The 18,022-nt window shown below is 44.2% G+C and overlaps 1 protein-coding gene across 2 annotated transcripts in view; it reads left to right on the top strand.

The window, feature by feature from the left end:
* The window catches only part of MEGF10 (multiple EGF like domains 10), a 130,887-nt gene that overhangs the window by 16,291 nt on the left and 96,574 nt on the right, over nucleotides 1–18,022 (top strand). For both annotated transcript variants that reach the window (XM_083151562.1, XM_083151563.1), the window contains exon 2: nucleotides 16,468–16,587. In XM_083151562.1, coding sequence (XP_083007688.1) covers nucleotides 16,475–16,587 — 113 coding nt within the window. In that variant the 5' untranslated portion in view covers nucleotides 16,468–16,474. The remainder of the gene's footprint in view (nucleotides 1–16,467; nucleotides 16,588–18,022) is intronic.

Genomic DNA, 18,022 nt, shown 5'->3' with positions numbered 1-18,022 from the left:
CCTAATTCAGGCATTTTACTCTATGCAGTTCTTTGTAGTTGGTCCAGTAATCTCATCTGGGTGAGCATTTATAGTGCAATGCTCACCCAGTGTCATTTTCTTCCTTGTTGGAGTTTTATTTGAATTCTGGTTCCTCGTCTGGTAGGGGATCTGTCAGTGGAAATGGTGTCAAGTTAAAAATTCCTGGTATAGTGAACCATGATTTTTACCCTTCACACAAGCAAGGTGGGTATTCATTGGGTATTTCTGGGTAATTATCAGTGGAAACCGCTCTTTCCTGGGCAGAACAGGGGCAGCTGGCCATTGCGCAGGCAACTCCTGCTGCCTGGTTGCCCACCAGTCCCTGAACACTGCACATTGGTTTGCATACTCTACATTGGCACCCCCTGGCTGCCCACCTGTTCCCGCAACCTACCTGCTGGTCACCACCCACTGCCCGCCCTCCAGTCCCCACATGCTGCCCCCACCACTGGTCCCCATCCGCTGCTCTGCTTTCCTAGGTTTTTTCCTTTCAGTGGAAACGGTGTCCACTGCCAAAATCACGGGGCAAAAATCCTGTGTATGATCAGGATTTTGGTAATAATGTAGTAATACAAGTGCAGACTAGATGGGCTAAGTGGTTCTTATCTGCAGTCAAATTCTCTGTTTGTATAGTATAAAGTGGCTGTGTTGAATCAAGTTCTATGGATGATAGGATGTTGCATATAACAACCAATCAGATTCTACTTTTTTGTTTTTTTGTTTTGTTATCACCTTCTAGAACAGCGGTTGACACCCTTTTTTATCTCCCATACCACTTGATTTGGCTTTTCATTTATGAGTACCCCCCGCTCAATTTGAAATATCCACAGTACTTACAAGTGGAGTGGAAGTGAGCGGTATACATATCCTTTTGTGTGTGCTTATATTAAGAAGTAGCGGAAAAGTAGTGTGCAGTCAGGAGTCGTGTCCTTCTGTGTCTGATCACTGACATATCCTTCTGTGTCTGGTCACTGACTGTGTGCTGTCTTCAGGGGGTTACCGCTAACGCCTCTAGGATTAATGCATAATGCAACTGCTTTCTCCACCTCTGTCAGTGCGGGGCAAATGATCACTGATGTCTGATCAATTTAAAATAAAAAAGAGAAAAAAGACATGTCTAATTGTGGGAAAGTTTGGTGCAGAAAAACATAAAATTACCAACATGGCATTCACCACACAAATTGGCAAAGAAAGGCTGTCCGTGATGCATCTAATTCTGCCCCTCACGACAATCAAGACCTTCGTTAAGAGTCTATAAGTGGCGTAAAATGGTGTGTAGTATCACAGCTCCCACGATGGGCATCATATAGGAAAAAATCGCATCGTATCGCATGCCATCTCATGTGATGCGATGCCATTTTTCAAAGAAATCATTGACGTGTTAAAATCATGTGAAATGCACCCCAAAGGGCATTTGTTACTGTACCACCCCCACTATGAACGCCAACCCGAAGCGTGGCGAGCGCAGCGGTACGCGTCCTACGACCTTTTCATACCCCCACTATCCACGTCGGCGTGGAGTTGAGAATAGAAAGTGTGGCGAGGGGAGCCGGATAGCTGTGAATCCCGCGAGGGGACACGGATACCTGCGAAGGTATCCGCGTCCCCTCGCGGGGCTCGCTGCGCTCGCCACGCTTCGGGCTCGGTGGCTCGCTGCGCTCGCCACACTTTCTATTCTCAACTCCACGCCGACGTGGATAGTGGGGGTATGAAAAGGTCGTAGGACGCGGGCTCGCTGTGCTCGCCACGCTTCAGGTTGGCGTTCATAGTGGGGGTGGTACAGTGTGAAAAAAGACATTTGGGGTGCATTTAACATGTTTGCTAATAATTTAAATGCATTTGGATGCATTTGTGATCAAAATCGCATGCCATCGCATAGCTTTGCATCGCATGGCATCGCATGGCATGCGATGCGATGGCATGCGATTTTTACATCAAATGCGTAAAAAACCCGGCAAAATCGCATCGCATTGCATGCCATCGCATGCCACTACATATGGCATGCGATGGCATGCGATGGGAGCCGTGATAGTATATAAGTACCAAGGAAACCACTAAGGTAGTAGAACAAACTGTGTGTTTAGAACTTTCACAAATCCCTGAGTTGAGTCTAAGGGTGTCCACGTTAGCCATATGTGAGCATGACATTTCTCACACTGTGCACTGTCAAAGACAAGCCTCATTTCCAGCCTTCTAACATTTCTGTACCATCAGCAGACGTGGAGAGCAGTACAAGTAAAAATGGTGATGTGGACATAATAGACATTGGGAATGCTTATGTGGAAGTGGAACAGGATGAGGGGGATATGTGTATACTTCTACTATCTGACATTGAGGAAGGGGATTATATTGTTTGTGTAAATCAGCCACTAGTGGCTGCAGTTCTTCCCTATCATATAATAGAAAGCCATTGTGATGCCTGGGCATACGACCAAATAAGCCACCTCTTGGGTGAATAAATATTTCCCCCAAATCCTGACAATATGTGTAAAGGCATTTGCTTAATTTTTGAGGCCACATTAATAGAGGAAATAATGATAGCCATCTAGGCACTTTCATGTAACAGTTACTTGCAGAGAGTTCAGTCAGTTTATTTTACAAGATTATAATGTAATTAACACAATCATTATTGACCGTCTCATTAATTATTGGAAATAGTCCTTCCAAAAATTGTTTTAGGGGGCCCAAACCAAGCACTTCAGCAACAAAAGTGGCAGTCCCTGTCATTGAAGTACTTGGTTTATTAAACTGTGCATGTCCTTTTAATATCCTACATACAGGTGGGTGGGAGGGGTGTGGATCGTATTGTCGACCTGACTTAGGTCAACAGTCATTAGGTCGACATCGTTGGGTCGACAGGCAACTAGGTCGACGGTGTTCTAGGTCATCATGGGTAAAAGTCGACACGTGTCTGTGTCGACATGGGAAAAGGTCGACATGGGTTTAGGTCGACAAATGCGTTAGATCGACATGGGTTTTTTCAGTTTTTTTTTTACCCGAATGTCAACACAGTCGACATAGACACAGTTGGAAGTCAACTGCAGCCCCTTGCTTCGCTCGCTATGCTTCGGGCACACTATTTTATTCTCCCACCACGCCCTAGAGGATGGTAGGGCATGAAATACCGCCTGTTGGCACATGTTGACTCAAAAAAATGTGAAAAAAAACATGTCGACCTCGTGACCTGTCAACCTAACCCATGTCGACCTAACACATTTTTCGACCTAAAACCATGTAGACCTTGTCCCATGTCGAACTAAACACCTGTCGACCTTCATCCATGTCGACCTATAACCCTGTCAACCTTGTTGCTTGTTGACCCAACGGTGTCGACCTAATGACTGTCGACCTTAGTCAGGTCGGCAATACAACTGTATCCCAGTGGGAGAGCCTTTCACTGCTGTGTGGCAAGATTTCATACAGTGGATGTGCTATAAACTATTGCTTAGTAACCAACCAGCAAACATTAGTCTTTGGCCTAAACTGGATGAAAACAGTATTGTGAGCTTTCAGGTGGTCAAAATTAATGTTATTGTGGTTAATAATACTGTAGGGACAACAACAAAAAAATGTTTTGATTTGAATTTTTTGGTACATTTTTGAAACTGGTCACAGCAATGCAAACCAAATTGAAAGATGGAATATCTCTTAAAAGTCAGTAAAACACATTTCATCAGAAAATGTAAGAATATTTCTAAATACCTTTATATAAACAGCTTTTTGAACTATCTTCAGATGAGAAAACCATGTGTTGTTGGGTACGTGTAATAGCAAGTGTCACTGTAAATAGTGTAAGCAAAACTATTAATGAGTCTTGGTAAACAATAGGCCTTTGCTACTGGACTAATCCACACCACATGCACATGACCGATGCAATCCCTCTCAGAAAACAGAAAGTTTGTTGTGCACATAAGGAACAGTTGCTAAAACCCAGTAGGGGCAGCTGTTGTACGGCTTGTTAGGAAATAAAGAGAAATCTGATCATTTAATCTTTTTCTGTTTTCTCAGACAGAGATGGCAAATGGCAACTGTTGCCGTCTACTGTGATATACATATTTAAGTAGATTTTCCATCATTCAAGCAAACATTGTGTACTTATTACAGTATGTTCCTTCTATTGAAAGAAAACAATTCTAACATACAGTATAGTCAGGGCTATTTTTCTGCAGGCTCCAGCAGGAACTGAGGCCCTTATTCTAGTTCACTCTTTCTGACAAAATATTTCTTAGATGGACAAAACCATGTGCACTGCAGGTGAGGCAGATGTAAAACCCCACCCAAATATAATTATCTCTGCACAAGTAACACCTGCCTCACCTGCAGTGCACATGGTTTTGTCCATCTAAGAAATATTTTGTCAGAAAGAGTGAACTAGAATAAGGGCCACAGTTCCTGCTGGAGCCTGCAGAAAAATAGCCCTGAGTATAGTAGTTAAATATGGACAGACTGTGTGTAGACACCATTACTCACTCTGCACGTTACATCTGCCCCACCTGCACTGCAGCATGTTTTTGTCCATTAGAGATAAAATGTGCTCTGCGATCCAGTCTGAATTAGGCCCAATGTACAGTAACTAATCATGGTTTACATTGATCAGAGTTGTACACCATAAATACACCATTCAATCAGGAATGTAGCATTGATGACAGGATGGCTGCTCAGCAGAAAAGGCAGCAGTTAAAAGCTATTGCTTTAATTTAATGAATTAGCCGTTGAAAAGACTAATGACATATTAAAGGGTTTATCTACCACTCAATAATAGACTCACACAGGTTGTGGATGGGAGATGTAAGCCACTGGCACTGTACTCAGCTCCTTTAAGTTCTCTGTCAGACGCTGGCACTAGGGAGCATTGGCAAGCATCTGGTACATGGTTATGCCCAGACATCCACCAACCCACCTCCTTCTCAGTACCCCCGCACAGGGACGCCATCACGGGGGACTGTCGGAACTGCAGAGCTGGCTGAGATCTAATTGCATTATGATGTCTTGTGCATGTGTGCTGTGGGTGCTGCGCATTTGCATATGTCTGTATCAAATATTTGCACTTCTGCGTGGATTACTGAATTAGCCATTTTGTACTATGCTTTGGAGAGAAATAAAGTGGTCGGAGATAAAGAAGGAGATGTACTTGGACAGAGATAAACGGCCTGATTCAGATCTGTTTGCTGGGCTGCGAGTGTTCGGAGCCCAGCGAACAGGTAGCCGCCGGCCTGCTGAATGCATGCCCCCTGTACTTCCCTGCCCCTATGCACAGCTGCAAATGCATTTGCAGCTGTGCACACATGGGGGAAACCATTCACCATTGAATTGTTTTCCTGTGCTCGCAGTGAACAAAAACTCACTGCGAGCACAGTGAGTATTTGGGTGCTGCAAAGGCCGTGGGTAGAAGGAAGCTGCTGATAACCTCAGCGGCCCTCCCTCCCAATGCCCAAGGAATGCCTGCACTTTCTGGCGAATGCCCAGAAAACACTGACAGCACGCCACCAAGCACCCACAGGTTGTCAATCCCCCTTCGAGCAGCGAGTGAAGGATAACCTTCGCTCTCTGCTTTTAGGTGGATGACTCGTGCATGAGCGCAGCATACCGAGCATGTCCGAATCAGCTCCAAAGTACCAACCAGTCTACTCATAACTGTTATACCCAGCTTGTAACATGGCCATTGATTGGTTGGCCCAAGGCTTAGTAACTAGCCCCCAAAGTACCAACCAACTAGCTCCAATCTGTCATGTTAGAGGCCGCGTTTGACAAATTGCAGAAGATGATTGTTTGGTTGTTTATATCTCATCAGGCTTTGATGTATCTCCCCCTCAATATTTATTAAATTTTAGGTACGTTTTTCTTGAGGCCACACATCTGTATTTTCTTATTAATGTTTGGAATGTGATTCCAAAGTGGAGCCAGCATGCATATGCCATAAGATACCCTGCTATAAATGGAGACACACACGAACCAAAGAAAGAGCACTTTTCATTTGAAGTGGTTCTGATTGTATTGGCTGTGATGTATCTCTCTTTAATGATGCCTGCAACCATTCAATGGTCTTTAGATTTTCATTGAGTTAGAACAACATTCTAAATATCTTAAGCCATCTGTGAATTAGGCTTTTAAGTGATTGTACACATTTCAGTAATGAAGAAAAAACAGACATACTGTAAAAGATCAATAGACACAAAACAAACACCAGACTGCTGGGTCACCTCCCTTAGTTATATACAATAATAGACTCATATATACAACATGACACAGGCACAATTATTAGTATATTGATACATATATATATATATATGCAAAGCAGTATTTACAGATATTTATACATATTATTAATATCTGGAATAGCCCCTGCTCTTGTCATTTATACAATACGTAAATAAGACTAAAAAGGCCCCCATACACTGTCCTAATTACAAGTTGGACCCAATTCCCCTTGAACACCCCCGGCAGCCATAGGTGCTGATTCTGTGGGTACTCACGGGCCCGAACACCCACGGAAATTGATGAACACCCACGGGCCCGAGTCCCGCTGCTAGGCTGCCATACTAACTTGCTAATTTGCGGCTGCACCACCCACATTGCTGGACCCGCCACCTGGGAAACAGTATGCCGGGAAGAGTGTATTCTGTCCACGGAGTACCTGCACTGTGGAGGCATTTATGTACCTGCACTGTGGGGGCATTTATGTACCTGCACTGTGGGGGCATTTATGTACCTGCACTGTGGGGGCATTTATGGATGTGGAACTCTGTTGCCGTATTTTGAATTTTGGTATTATTTTGTGGCCACACCCCTTCCCCATGAAGCCACTCCTCTATATTTTTGGCTTTAGCACCCACCAGCAAAAACATAAATCGGCACCTATGCCGGCAGCTCCCTGGGAGGGCTCACTTATGATTGGGTACTTGATGTGGCATTTTTACTTGTGATAAATTGCATGCAATTTAATGCATGTATCTCTCGGGAAGCTGCAGACGGGGGCAGGAGAATGAAAAAAAAAAAAACCCCTTAAATGGCTGGGGATGCAGAGGGCTATGCAGAGGGGGAGCGCCTCTCCTGCCCAGTGCTAAGCTGGCCCTGCCATATTGGATTCTTCTTTCTTCTGGATGCTATTACTGCACATGTTCCGTGAAGAACATGAATGCATGCTGTAGTATTGTGAAAGCTCAAATCACATGTTCAAACAGGACAGTACAGTATATACAAAACAGTTTTGCTCAGATTATGATGAATTACTTTTGTTTTTTTTATGTTGGTGTATAACTATGCCAATTGAACATTGTGTAGAACCCATTTGTTCCCGATTAAAATCTTTTCCATTACGTTCAACTTTCACTAACATGCAATTTTAAGATTTACCTTTTAGGAGACATACATTTAATTATCACGTAGACCTGGTTCGAGTTTACTGATGTTCATAATCACATAGGCGTCCTCTTGCGGATCACATGTCACAACACTGGTGCCCTCAAAGGGTGTGGCATAAACACTCAGTCAAATTAGCATTTGTGGTACACTACCCACCACTCCCCAGCATATTTGCTCAAGATATTTACTGGATTCTGTGAGAATTACATTTCTGTAGACATCTTACAATACAAGTCCTGTGTTTCTCTCGTTCAGATCTCCACCTGTGCAGAGTACTCAGAAAAGAGTGTCGCCTGTGTTTGATGTTGGTTAGAGTTGTATAACAAAATGTCCAGGTGTTCCAGGCCTTAGATCTTCTCCTTCTTATTGAAAACATTGAAAGCATTTAACTTTAATGTTTCAGAACATGTACATTTTGAGTCTTTACAAAATATCACTGTTCATCTTATTCAACATTGTTCTTATTAATCTTTCTCCAATTCCCATTTAGGAACTGCATGCTACATTGTTATAACAATATATTCATCATGTTGCTTGCCTCATACATTGTTGCACATCTCTACTTAATGATTAAAAATAGTAACTGTTGTATTTTACAACATTCCAGGTAGTGAAGGGGAATGAAGACACCCCTTTCACACCAGAAAATGCAGGGACCCACCGGGAATATGGCCAGGAATCATGCCAGGGCATTCCTGGGTTGGCCCCTTTCACACCAGAAAAGTCCCTGAATTTTCTGGTGTTGGAAGGAGGCGGGCAGGCCTCAGGAGGCGGGCAGGAGGTGGGATTGCGGCGGAGGCAGTGGACAGTACTCACCCCGGGTTGCCGGTCCTCGGTGCAGGTCGGGGATCCACACAGGCAGTGGGCGCAGATGACAGGTCAGATGGCGAGCGCAGATGATGCAGCTCTCCGGCTGCAGTTAGGGTGCCGGAGAGCTGTGTCATCTTCATCCGCTGCTTGTCCTGTCATCTGCGCCCGCCGCCTGTGTGGATCCCCGACCTGACCACCTGCACCGAGAACCGTCAACCTGGGTGAGTACCACTACCCCTTTCACATCAGCCAGGACCCAGGATTGCACCCCGGAGCAACCCTGCTAGCTAGCACGGTTGAAATCCCGGCAAATTTTCCCAGGATTTTGGCCCAGGAACCTTTCACACCAGCGCTAGTCATATGTTGTTCCAGAGCCCAACCAGTGACTTTAGGCTGGTGTGAAAGGGGTATTAATTAATCAAGTAGCCTAGATTTAGAACCAAAGGAGAAAGCCATTGACTAGACAGCTGCAGTTAAGCAGTGGGGTGCAATATTCAAGAATGACAATAACTTCTCCGAAAGCCATTGTCAAGAACCAAAAACTGTATATAACATCAGTTATATAACAGTATAGAGCAGGCATTCCCAACCCTGGTCCCCAGGACACACTCACAGGCCAGGTTTTAGTGATATCCATGGTTGAGCAAAGATGACTTCATTAGCTCCTCTGTTATTTTGATTTAACAATCTATGCTGCAGCCTGGATATCACTTGCTCTGTTATCTCCCCATCAGCCATCTGAAATCCAAGATTTTATGATTTTGCGGTTTGTTCCACAAATACCCAATTTGCAGAATGATTTGCCAATTTTTTTGCTCTTCACATTGTATCTTCAAATCTAAAAATACCTTTAAGCCAGCCATACATCTACAGATCAATTGTCAGATTGGGCTGGTTGGAACAAAATCCTGGTAATGGATGAGAGCAAATGACAGTTGAACATTTGCTTTGAAATGCTGGAAAACTGCCAAACTGCCATTCAGATACTACCAGGTTTTTGTTCCAACCAGCCCTATCTGAAAGCCCTATCTGTAGATGTATGGCGAGCTTTAACCCACTAATTGTAATCTGTATAACAGTGATTTACAGCAGTGGAAGTAAATATGTTTGTCAAAATGGTCACAAAAGACCAATCACCACCATACATTAGCAATCGCAAATCCGATCAATCGCAGATTGTTTAACATGTTGGACAAGCTGTGATGGCGATTGTTATAAATTTTTGATCACAATGGGGAAGTCCATACATCAGCGATGGTTTAGGGCAATCATCACAAAATCATTAAATTGCCCCAGTCTATTGCTGATGTACAGTATGGGCAGCTTTAAGCCCCATACACACTAGCCAATGGGCTCTACCTCAGAGATGATTAATGATATCGGAGGTAAGCCCAGGCAAATGATAATGAGCATACACACTGAACAATATCGATAAACATATTGTGACTTTTCCTGCCTCTCGGCTGCTGCATGCCTTGTTGATCATATGGCCAACATTGTGCATGTAGCACAGACGTTGTTAATGATGCATGGGAGTGTGCCTAGATGGATTTGAGCTAGTGTACAGTATAACCTAAGCTACAGCAAATGATGATGTGCGACTGTAATTTTGTTGATATTGGAGTGTTTAAAATCTACGTTGCACAGACAAGCGACGTAGCCTGTAAATTGGCGTCTTAGCGCTTTTATACTCTATTCCAGAGTGCAGCACAAAAGGAAGGCTCAGACTAGCATTTGCAGGTTATTGAGCTGCTGCTACCAATGCTGATAACTAACCACCTCTGAATCATCTCCTAAGTTTGCAGTTCGAGCAATTAAGATTGTAGCTAAAAGTATAGATTTAAATTTTGTCTAACTTGTTACATTTTAGTATTTTGAAAAAAATTAAATCAGTAAATAATACTGGGTTTTAAGGCCCATACACACTGAGCGAGTTTGAGCTGAAAGACGCTCAAAACACCTAGTTTGAGCGGCTTTCAGCTCAAAGCTGCCCAGTGTGTATGCCCCGGCGATGAGCGGTGAGTGCTGCTGTGTGCTCCCGCATCATCGCCGGAAAAGACGTTCATCTGCTGGTTATACCAGCAGATGAGCGGCTTTCAGGGCAGCTTTGAATAGCGCTCCGCTATGCAACGCCGTCCTCCCCCCTCCGTCGGCGCCGGGCAGGGGGAAAGTCACTCAGTGTTTATGCACTGAGCGGCTTTCCCCGCAGCGATGATTGGCATCATCACTATCCATACACACTGGGCAAAGATCGAGTTTACTATTTGCTGGGACATTAATTCACCTAACGTGTAATCATTAAGCTCAAACATGGGTAAACCTAATGGTTCATACACACTGGGCGACTATGCCCAATGTGTATGGACAGCGATGACAGCATGCATACACACTGAGCGGCTTTCCCCCTGCCTGGCGCCGAAGGTGGGGGGCGGACAGTTTCGCATAGAGCAGAGCTATGCAAGGCCGTCCTCAAAGCTAATACCAGCAGATGAGCGGCTTTCCTGGCGATGATGCGGGAGCGCACAGCAGCACTCACCGCCGGACCATACACACTGGGCGGGTTTGAGGTGAAAGCTGCTCAAACATGCTGTTTTGAGCAAATTTCAGCTCAAAGTCGCGTAGTGTGTATGGGCCTTTAGTCTATCTATAGTTTAAGAATTGATTACAAATGTTTCAGCTAAGGAAATTATTTGATGAACCAGTTTAAGAACCACTTTGATATACAGTGAAGTTTCTCTGGGGAGGCTTCCTGTAGTTGTGTACAGTATGTAGCAGTGGCTACAAGTAAAAGTCAGAATATAAATCTGTGTACAGCAACTAATCAACTTCAGCATTGTGTGAGTCTGTGTAATTGTGGTGACTTAATTGCCATTTCTGCAGTAACAATGAAAACAGTAAAAAAATGAGGTCTGCCGAAAGTAACTTTCCCGTGACACGTACGGCACTGTACTATTCTTTGGCAGTGTCTGAACAGGGCAGCTTGTTTGTAGAGTGCAGCGACTCTGCTGGGAAAGACTGCAAGTGGCCTCTGCTATGAGAGTGTGGGTGTGAATTTTATCACAACTATAAACCTAATGCTTTCTCCTTCTGCCCAAATACTGTACATACACTCTGCAGAGATGGATACTGTACAGCAATCTCATCTTCTGGTCAGTTAAGAGCTATAAAGTTATTCAGAACGTCCATCAATAAACCTGTTACAGTAAGGGCATATGTCCCATCAGTCAGTGTGTTATGATGTCTCACAGAAGGTCTTTTGTGAGGTCTGACATACACTGAAATCAGTCACCACTAGTGCTAATGAGCAGTTGCTCCTTTGAAATAGATGGTGGCCCCAGCAAGTTTTTCTTAATAGCTGTGTGGTGTTTTTCTGTCCAGGCATAGAACAGCACCACACTGAGGGGGTCATTCTGATCTTCTCACATTACTGCGAGTTCGGCCCCGTCCCAGTGTTTTGGAGATTGCACATGGCCTATTATGCGCATGTGCAGCTCCCCTTTGCGAATGGCTTCGGCGACTTGTATAGTTGCCGAGCTGTTTTCAAGGAACAGGGCGGGCCCGGGGCAGGCCCAAGGTGGACGACGGTGGGGATGGTGGCCACCCATGGTAACGGCTAGCGTTTTATGGGTGTCCCCATGAAAATGCTGGGTGTTTCCATGGCTATGTGGACAGGTCTCAGGACATCAGCTACCCACCGTGTCTTCAGGACACACTGCCTGCCCAAAGATGGGAGAAATCATTCGATGGTCGGTGGTCATCAAATTATTTCTCCTGCTGTGGAGACATGCAAGAATGTGGTTTTGTTACACATCCTGAAATGTTAACGAGGGGAATTGACAATGGCGGCCATTCGGATCCTCGCAGCTTACAGAGCAACCGAGCATGAGGGCCTGAGACCCCAACAGAAATGTAGGTACTGGCCCGACACTGCGCTTAAGCTGAGTCCCCTGCTCAGCACTGTGCAACTGGGGTTTGGGCCAAGGAGTGTTCAACAGATTTGAAAGTTTGGACAGTCCCAGTATTTTTGGTCTTCCCATGACACTGGGCGCTTGTAGTTTTGTTGAGCTTTCATAAAGTAAAACATAATAGGCAGGCACAGGCACAATAATATGTTTGACGTTTTTGTTTGATGCTTATTATGTACTCTTCATACAGAAGTATACAAATTAGTAGTGGCTTCCATCCTGCTTGAGGATGACTGTGTGGTGCCATCTTCCTGAAAATGTGTTTCCCTCCTTGTCCCCCAGTGCTGAAAACGGTACGTGTCAGTGTCTAGGTCAATGGTCAAAAGGTCAGCCATTATTGGTCAACAGTCAGAAGGTCGATGCATGAAAAAGGATGGATGTGCATTAGGTCGATTTGGAAAAAGGTTGATGTGTTTTTGTTGATTTTTTTTTTAACCTGACTTGTTGATACTATGCCATCCTAGTGGGCATGTAGGGACAATACAATAATGTGCCAAGCGTGAAATAGGTCAACATGGACACTTATACGGTGTCCATGTTGACCTATTTCAACATAGTCACCAAAAAAACCTGCACAAACTCATGTCAACCTTTTCCCAGGACGACCTTTTGACTGTGATGACCTAATGCATGTTGACCTCTTTTGATGTGTCAACCTTTTGACTGTTGACCAATAGTGGTCAAACCTTTGACTGTCGACCTAGACACTGTCGACCTAATGACCATATTGTTTCCTCTAATCAGTCTCTTGATACAAAATGCTGTGTACACTCTACACGACGGGCTCAGAAGCCTGGGTGACCGATATTGGGCCTGATTCAGACCCTATTGCTGATCTCTGAAACTTGCTGCTGGGCAATTTCTGGAGCTCTTGGCATGTAAGCACGTGCCTGCAGTTTAAGTAGCAATGGCGGTGGTTACAGATCATTGCGGGGGTGGCGATGCAGCATTTTGCGGGAGCAGTCCGGACAAAGCAGGCCTACCCAGTGTGTATCGTTCACACTGAACAATATCAGTAACTGATATTGTCTGTGATGTCACCCGCCCCCATTAATTATATATTGGTGGTAAAGCCTATTGTTTAGTGTGTACAGAGCTTGACAGCATGACTTGTTGGCGATATACTGTAGTCAAAATTATCCCGTTGAGTGCCAAGGTGTGAGATGTTTAAAATGTCCATAAAAAATGCCAGCATCACTCACATTTGTCATATAAATTTAATTAATTTTGTACTTCTACAAACTGTGATATCCTTTGTTCTTCTGGACTGCTGTATGTAGTAGAACCTTTCTGCAAGACATAGGTATGCCAATACAATGCTGACTCCTGACACACATGCATTCCAAGCCTGAAGATGCTTTCCATTATCCTGTACAGGATGTGTTCCATTATCCTGTACAGCTAACCTATAGGAAGGTGTGAAAGTCAGTGCACATGCTGAATAGCACAACTGAAAGATCAGCCTTACTAAGCAGAAGAAATGAAACTCATAGGCCTTTCACATTAGCTAAGTGTATTACTTTTATTATAGTGAGTCAAACAGTGATGATTGTGCTTATTCGTGTCTCCCATGTGCTGAATTGTGACATTGCTCAGCCTAGCACAGTGGTATCCCCTAACCTCCAGGTATGTTATTTGAGGTCAAACAAATGAAAAAAGACACCTGAGATCACTTCTCTGATTTCTATTACATAGCTCAGAGCACACAACTTATTGGTGGAGGAGGTGATAGACAGTAGAGCTGAAGAGTCAGCAAAAGAACTTTAGGAGCAGCTTGACCATTATACAAGAAGCAGGAAATGGATGTATCCACATAAATTGCCTTGAATAGGTCATCATTTTATTGAAATTTACCATTGGGAGCTGTGATTATTTGGCTATTGGAACATATCAAAACCAGTGTGGGTTTTGATAATGACTTGTGAGGTTAGTGTACAGAATGGTATTATACCCCTTTCACACCCACCCAGAAATTACCCAGCATATTTGAATGCCGGGTCATTTTGCCGGGTGCAGTCTGACCCCAATTCACACCACCCGCAAATTACTGGGTAAAAGCTTTTTAACCAGGAATTTGCTGAGAAACTTTTTCTTTTGTGAAACAGAGAGAGGCAGCCTTTGACAGGTAAAAACAATGGGTGACAGGGGCAGCAGTGAGACCAGCTATGACCAACAAACAAGATTCGTAACCTAATTCCCTGTATTTTGCTGACCCAAAACAAGCTGTCTGAGAAGGCCCTCTTAGTTTTCAAAAGGCGAAGGGGGAATTCAATTGGCTTCAGTAAATCACCATGGCTAATTGATCCCATGGGGGTCATTCAATTGTCCCGATACCTGGCAGTACACATTTTTGCTGCTGCTGCAATGGTGAAAAACAGTGTCGGGCTGGGGTGTGAAGGGCCCACCAGGGAATGCAGTGATTGGGGCCCATGTGTAGGGGGTGTGGCTAGTCTTCAGAGGGAGTGTGGCCAGCTTTCACAGAGGTCTGGCTAACCATTTCTCTAATGGTAAGTATGGTAAATTATAGTAAATACTGCTAGTGCATGCACAATAATGTACCAGAAAAATAAAAAGTGACATATATTTAATGTGTAATTGAGGTGCATAGTCTGATCCCTTGAGGAAGAGGTAGGCCCCCAGACAGTGGGGCCCACCGGGGATTTCCCCTATTCCCCTCTGGGCCAGTCCAACACAAGGATCCATACAATTATCCCGTATCCTGTGTGTTTTTGAGCAACAAGCTGTAAAATGGGAAATATGTTGTATTTACCCACCTGTAAGGTCGTTGACCACTCTGGCTGATGTAGATCACATATAATAATTCTCTATAACTTTGTATAGCAATGTTATGAGAAACGGAGGAGTTGTTACTGCCCATAACAGTAAGTTATACATTACGCTGTGTGTTGACATTCCAAGATTGAATCAAATAAAACAGCTCTACATTATAATAAACAGATGTTTTATAACATTTTAGCTACTGCTGTGAACAGGCCAAAAGCAAGCTCTATAATGTTTCTAATTTGACTTGTTTGTAGTATAATGGCAACATGGCAGCACAGTGATCTGTAATTTAGTTTTAGTGGTAACATAATAACAGACATCTCACTTCGGGATTGTTCCTGAACCGATAGTTTAATTAATCCCAGTAATCAGAGATATAAATGTGTATGACATACTGTATATATCTGCTTTGAAGAGGTATTTGGAGTTTGCTGTTGGCAATAAATGTCTTAAGGCCCCCATACACTAGGATGATTTGCATGCAATTTGGGCTTTTTTCATGCAATTGCGACGATCAAACACATGAAGAGTGTCCAAATTGCATGTGATTGACAGCAGATCTGATGCAATGCTCGGTCCAGTGCGCTTTGCACCGGAGACTGTGATTCTCATCGGCTGCAGAAGCAATCTGTTAAATTGTGCCCAGGATCACGTGTGAAATATTGTAATAGTTATATTGCACGCGATCCTGCCGCCCGGGAAGGTCCCAGGCGGCTCAATGGGGGATTGTGGACGACTTCTCCGAGGGGAGAAGTGTATGCCCACAGCCCAGCAATAGAAAAGAGTTCCTGAAAGAACAGTGATTGGTCCACCCTGTTGCATTGTTATTATGAATGTATAGCTGTGTAAATAGGTCAGGAAAATTGATGCAGACCCTGAATAAGTGATCGCTAGCACCGTGGGCACAGGTGACTATCCTTCTGCCACTGACTACTTAATGCATTGCATACTACGGGTAGGAAAGGTAGGAAACACAATTGTACCCATTCAGTATAAGGTATTCACAACGGCGGGTGCTACATGATTATCCGGGATGCAGGTAGAAACCCGGTGGTCAAAATCCCGATGCCGGAATCCCGACCGCCAAAATCCCGACACTTTCTCCCTCTATGGGTGTCCACGACACCCATAGAGGGAGAATAAATTAGTGTGCCGAGCGTACCAATCCCGATTATCCAAAGGGATTTGGAAGATATTGTAATTATTTTTCTCTTGCTATTATACACAGTGTGTTCTTTGTAATTTCGTTATTCAATATCCCATTCTTTATGGGTTCTAGTCTGAATGAGTCCATAGCTGAGCACATTCAGACTCATTATTGTGTGGCAGCTGCCTGGGCCTTTTCATACAGTACCTTCTTATTGTTACCACATGATGATCTGTTTCATATTATCCCTCAGATCTTCAAAGGTGATTGTTTGCAGGAGTCAGTAAATAACATTACGTAACATAAGCCACTGTAGTATAATCATTGTTTGAAGTCATCACTGTCATGTATGTTATAATGTTGACTTGTCTTTTTCAGCAAGAAGATGCTTCCATTATCTTGTTGCTATGGACTCTTTGCATTAGTTTTCTATCAATGGCTTGGAATGTCATTATCACTGAATCTTGAGGACCCAAATGTTTGCAGTCACTGGGAAAGGTGAGTTTGTGGACTGTGTGCTGATGTGTCTGCAGTGTCTCAAATGGTTGATGTTATGGGGCCTACACACGGGGCGAATGTGCTGAGCGATCTGAGCGATGCTAGACCGCTCAGCACACAGCGCTGAACAGCAATGTGTGCTGAGCGATCTGTCAGGGCCAGTGTGAGAACACTGGCCCTAACCGGTGATCTGGCTAGATTTAGCCTGCATGCAGGATCTTAATTGCCCAGCGATAGCGACGCGCGGGGCTGCACATTGCTATCACTTTGGCCCCTACACACAGAACGATGTAGGGTAATTTTCTAAGCGATCTAGTCAGATTGCTTATAAAATGGGATGAAATCGCCCTGTGTGTAGGCCCCATTAGACTTTAAACTTTTAAGCGGGTCAGGCTATATCAGGGTTGCCAACTTTTACAGTCTGCTCTCTGGGAGAACCCTGGAGAGGGGACTGTCAGCAGCACTTCTGGGGGCAGGACTGATGGAGACATCATTAGTCCCTGCCCCCAGTAATACAAATCCTGCAATTCGTGGGTCTCCGAGGAGGGGGAAGGGCTAAATAAATGCTATTTGCATATTTAGCCCCACCACCTCCGCCGAAAAGCCATAAATCGCGGCAATTTAAATCTCACAGGGAAATGCAGGGGTCCGCCCATATCCGGGACCCTCCCGGACATTCTGGAAGGGTAGGCAACCCAGGGCTATATCACAGATATTCAAGACCTTAACAAGACCTTAATAAACTAAAATTGTTAGAGCTGAGACTCCAATATGATTTTGCAATGTCAATGAAGTGTATGTAAATAGATACGTTGATATTCTGTAAAGGAGGATTTGCTGTCTAACAAGAATGTTTTGTGTATATCCCAGAGTAAAACATTTCTGTTTATACTGTAAGTTCACTTCAATGCAATGGGTGTAACTTCCAGAGGTATGGAGATGCCAGCCTCTGGGCTCCAAGCCCCGAAATGGAACCTGAAAGTACAGCAGCACCTGTGGGATTCACAGGGATCCAAGTGTGACCACTATTCTTCCAATGGAGGACCCTCTGCGGAGTTAATCAGCTTGTGGAGTTAATCAGCTTTGTCCTAGGAGCCCAGGACAATATGGCACCCACCGTTGAATGCTCATTCTGTATTCTGTATATATATATATATATATATATTTCTACAACTATAATCAGTGGTGACACCTGTCTCATTGAAGGAGGTGTGCTGGCGCAGCTGATGGCTGAGCTGTCAGCAAACACCCCCCCCCCCTACGCCGCTGCCACTGCTCCCGTTCTTCTCTGCGTCTGTACAGTGCAGATGACAGCCACCTGGACTTGCACCTGCGCAATGTCAGCGACGGTATTGCCAATGCGCATATGTAAAAACCGCCACTGTTTATAACCCACTGAAAGGTATACAGAATATGTTATTATTAGGAGGCCTGC

Source organism: Crinia signifera, chromosome 1, assembly GCF_055691185.1.
Source record: "Crinia signifera chromosome 1, ASM5569118v1, whole genome shotgun sequence".
NCBI classification, from domain to species: domain Eukaryota; kingdom Metazoa; phylum Chordata; class Amphibia; order Anura; family Myobatrachidae; genus Crinia; species Crinia signifera.
The sequence above is the reverse complement of the archived record's forward strand: the minus strand, read 5'-3'. Positions and strand labels throughout refer to the sequence as shown.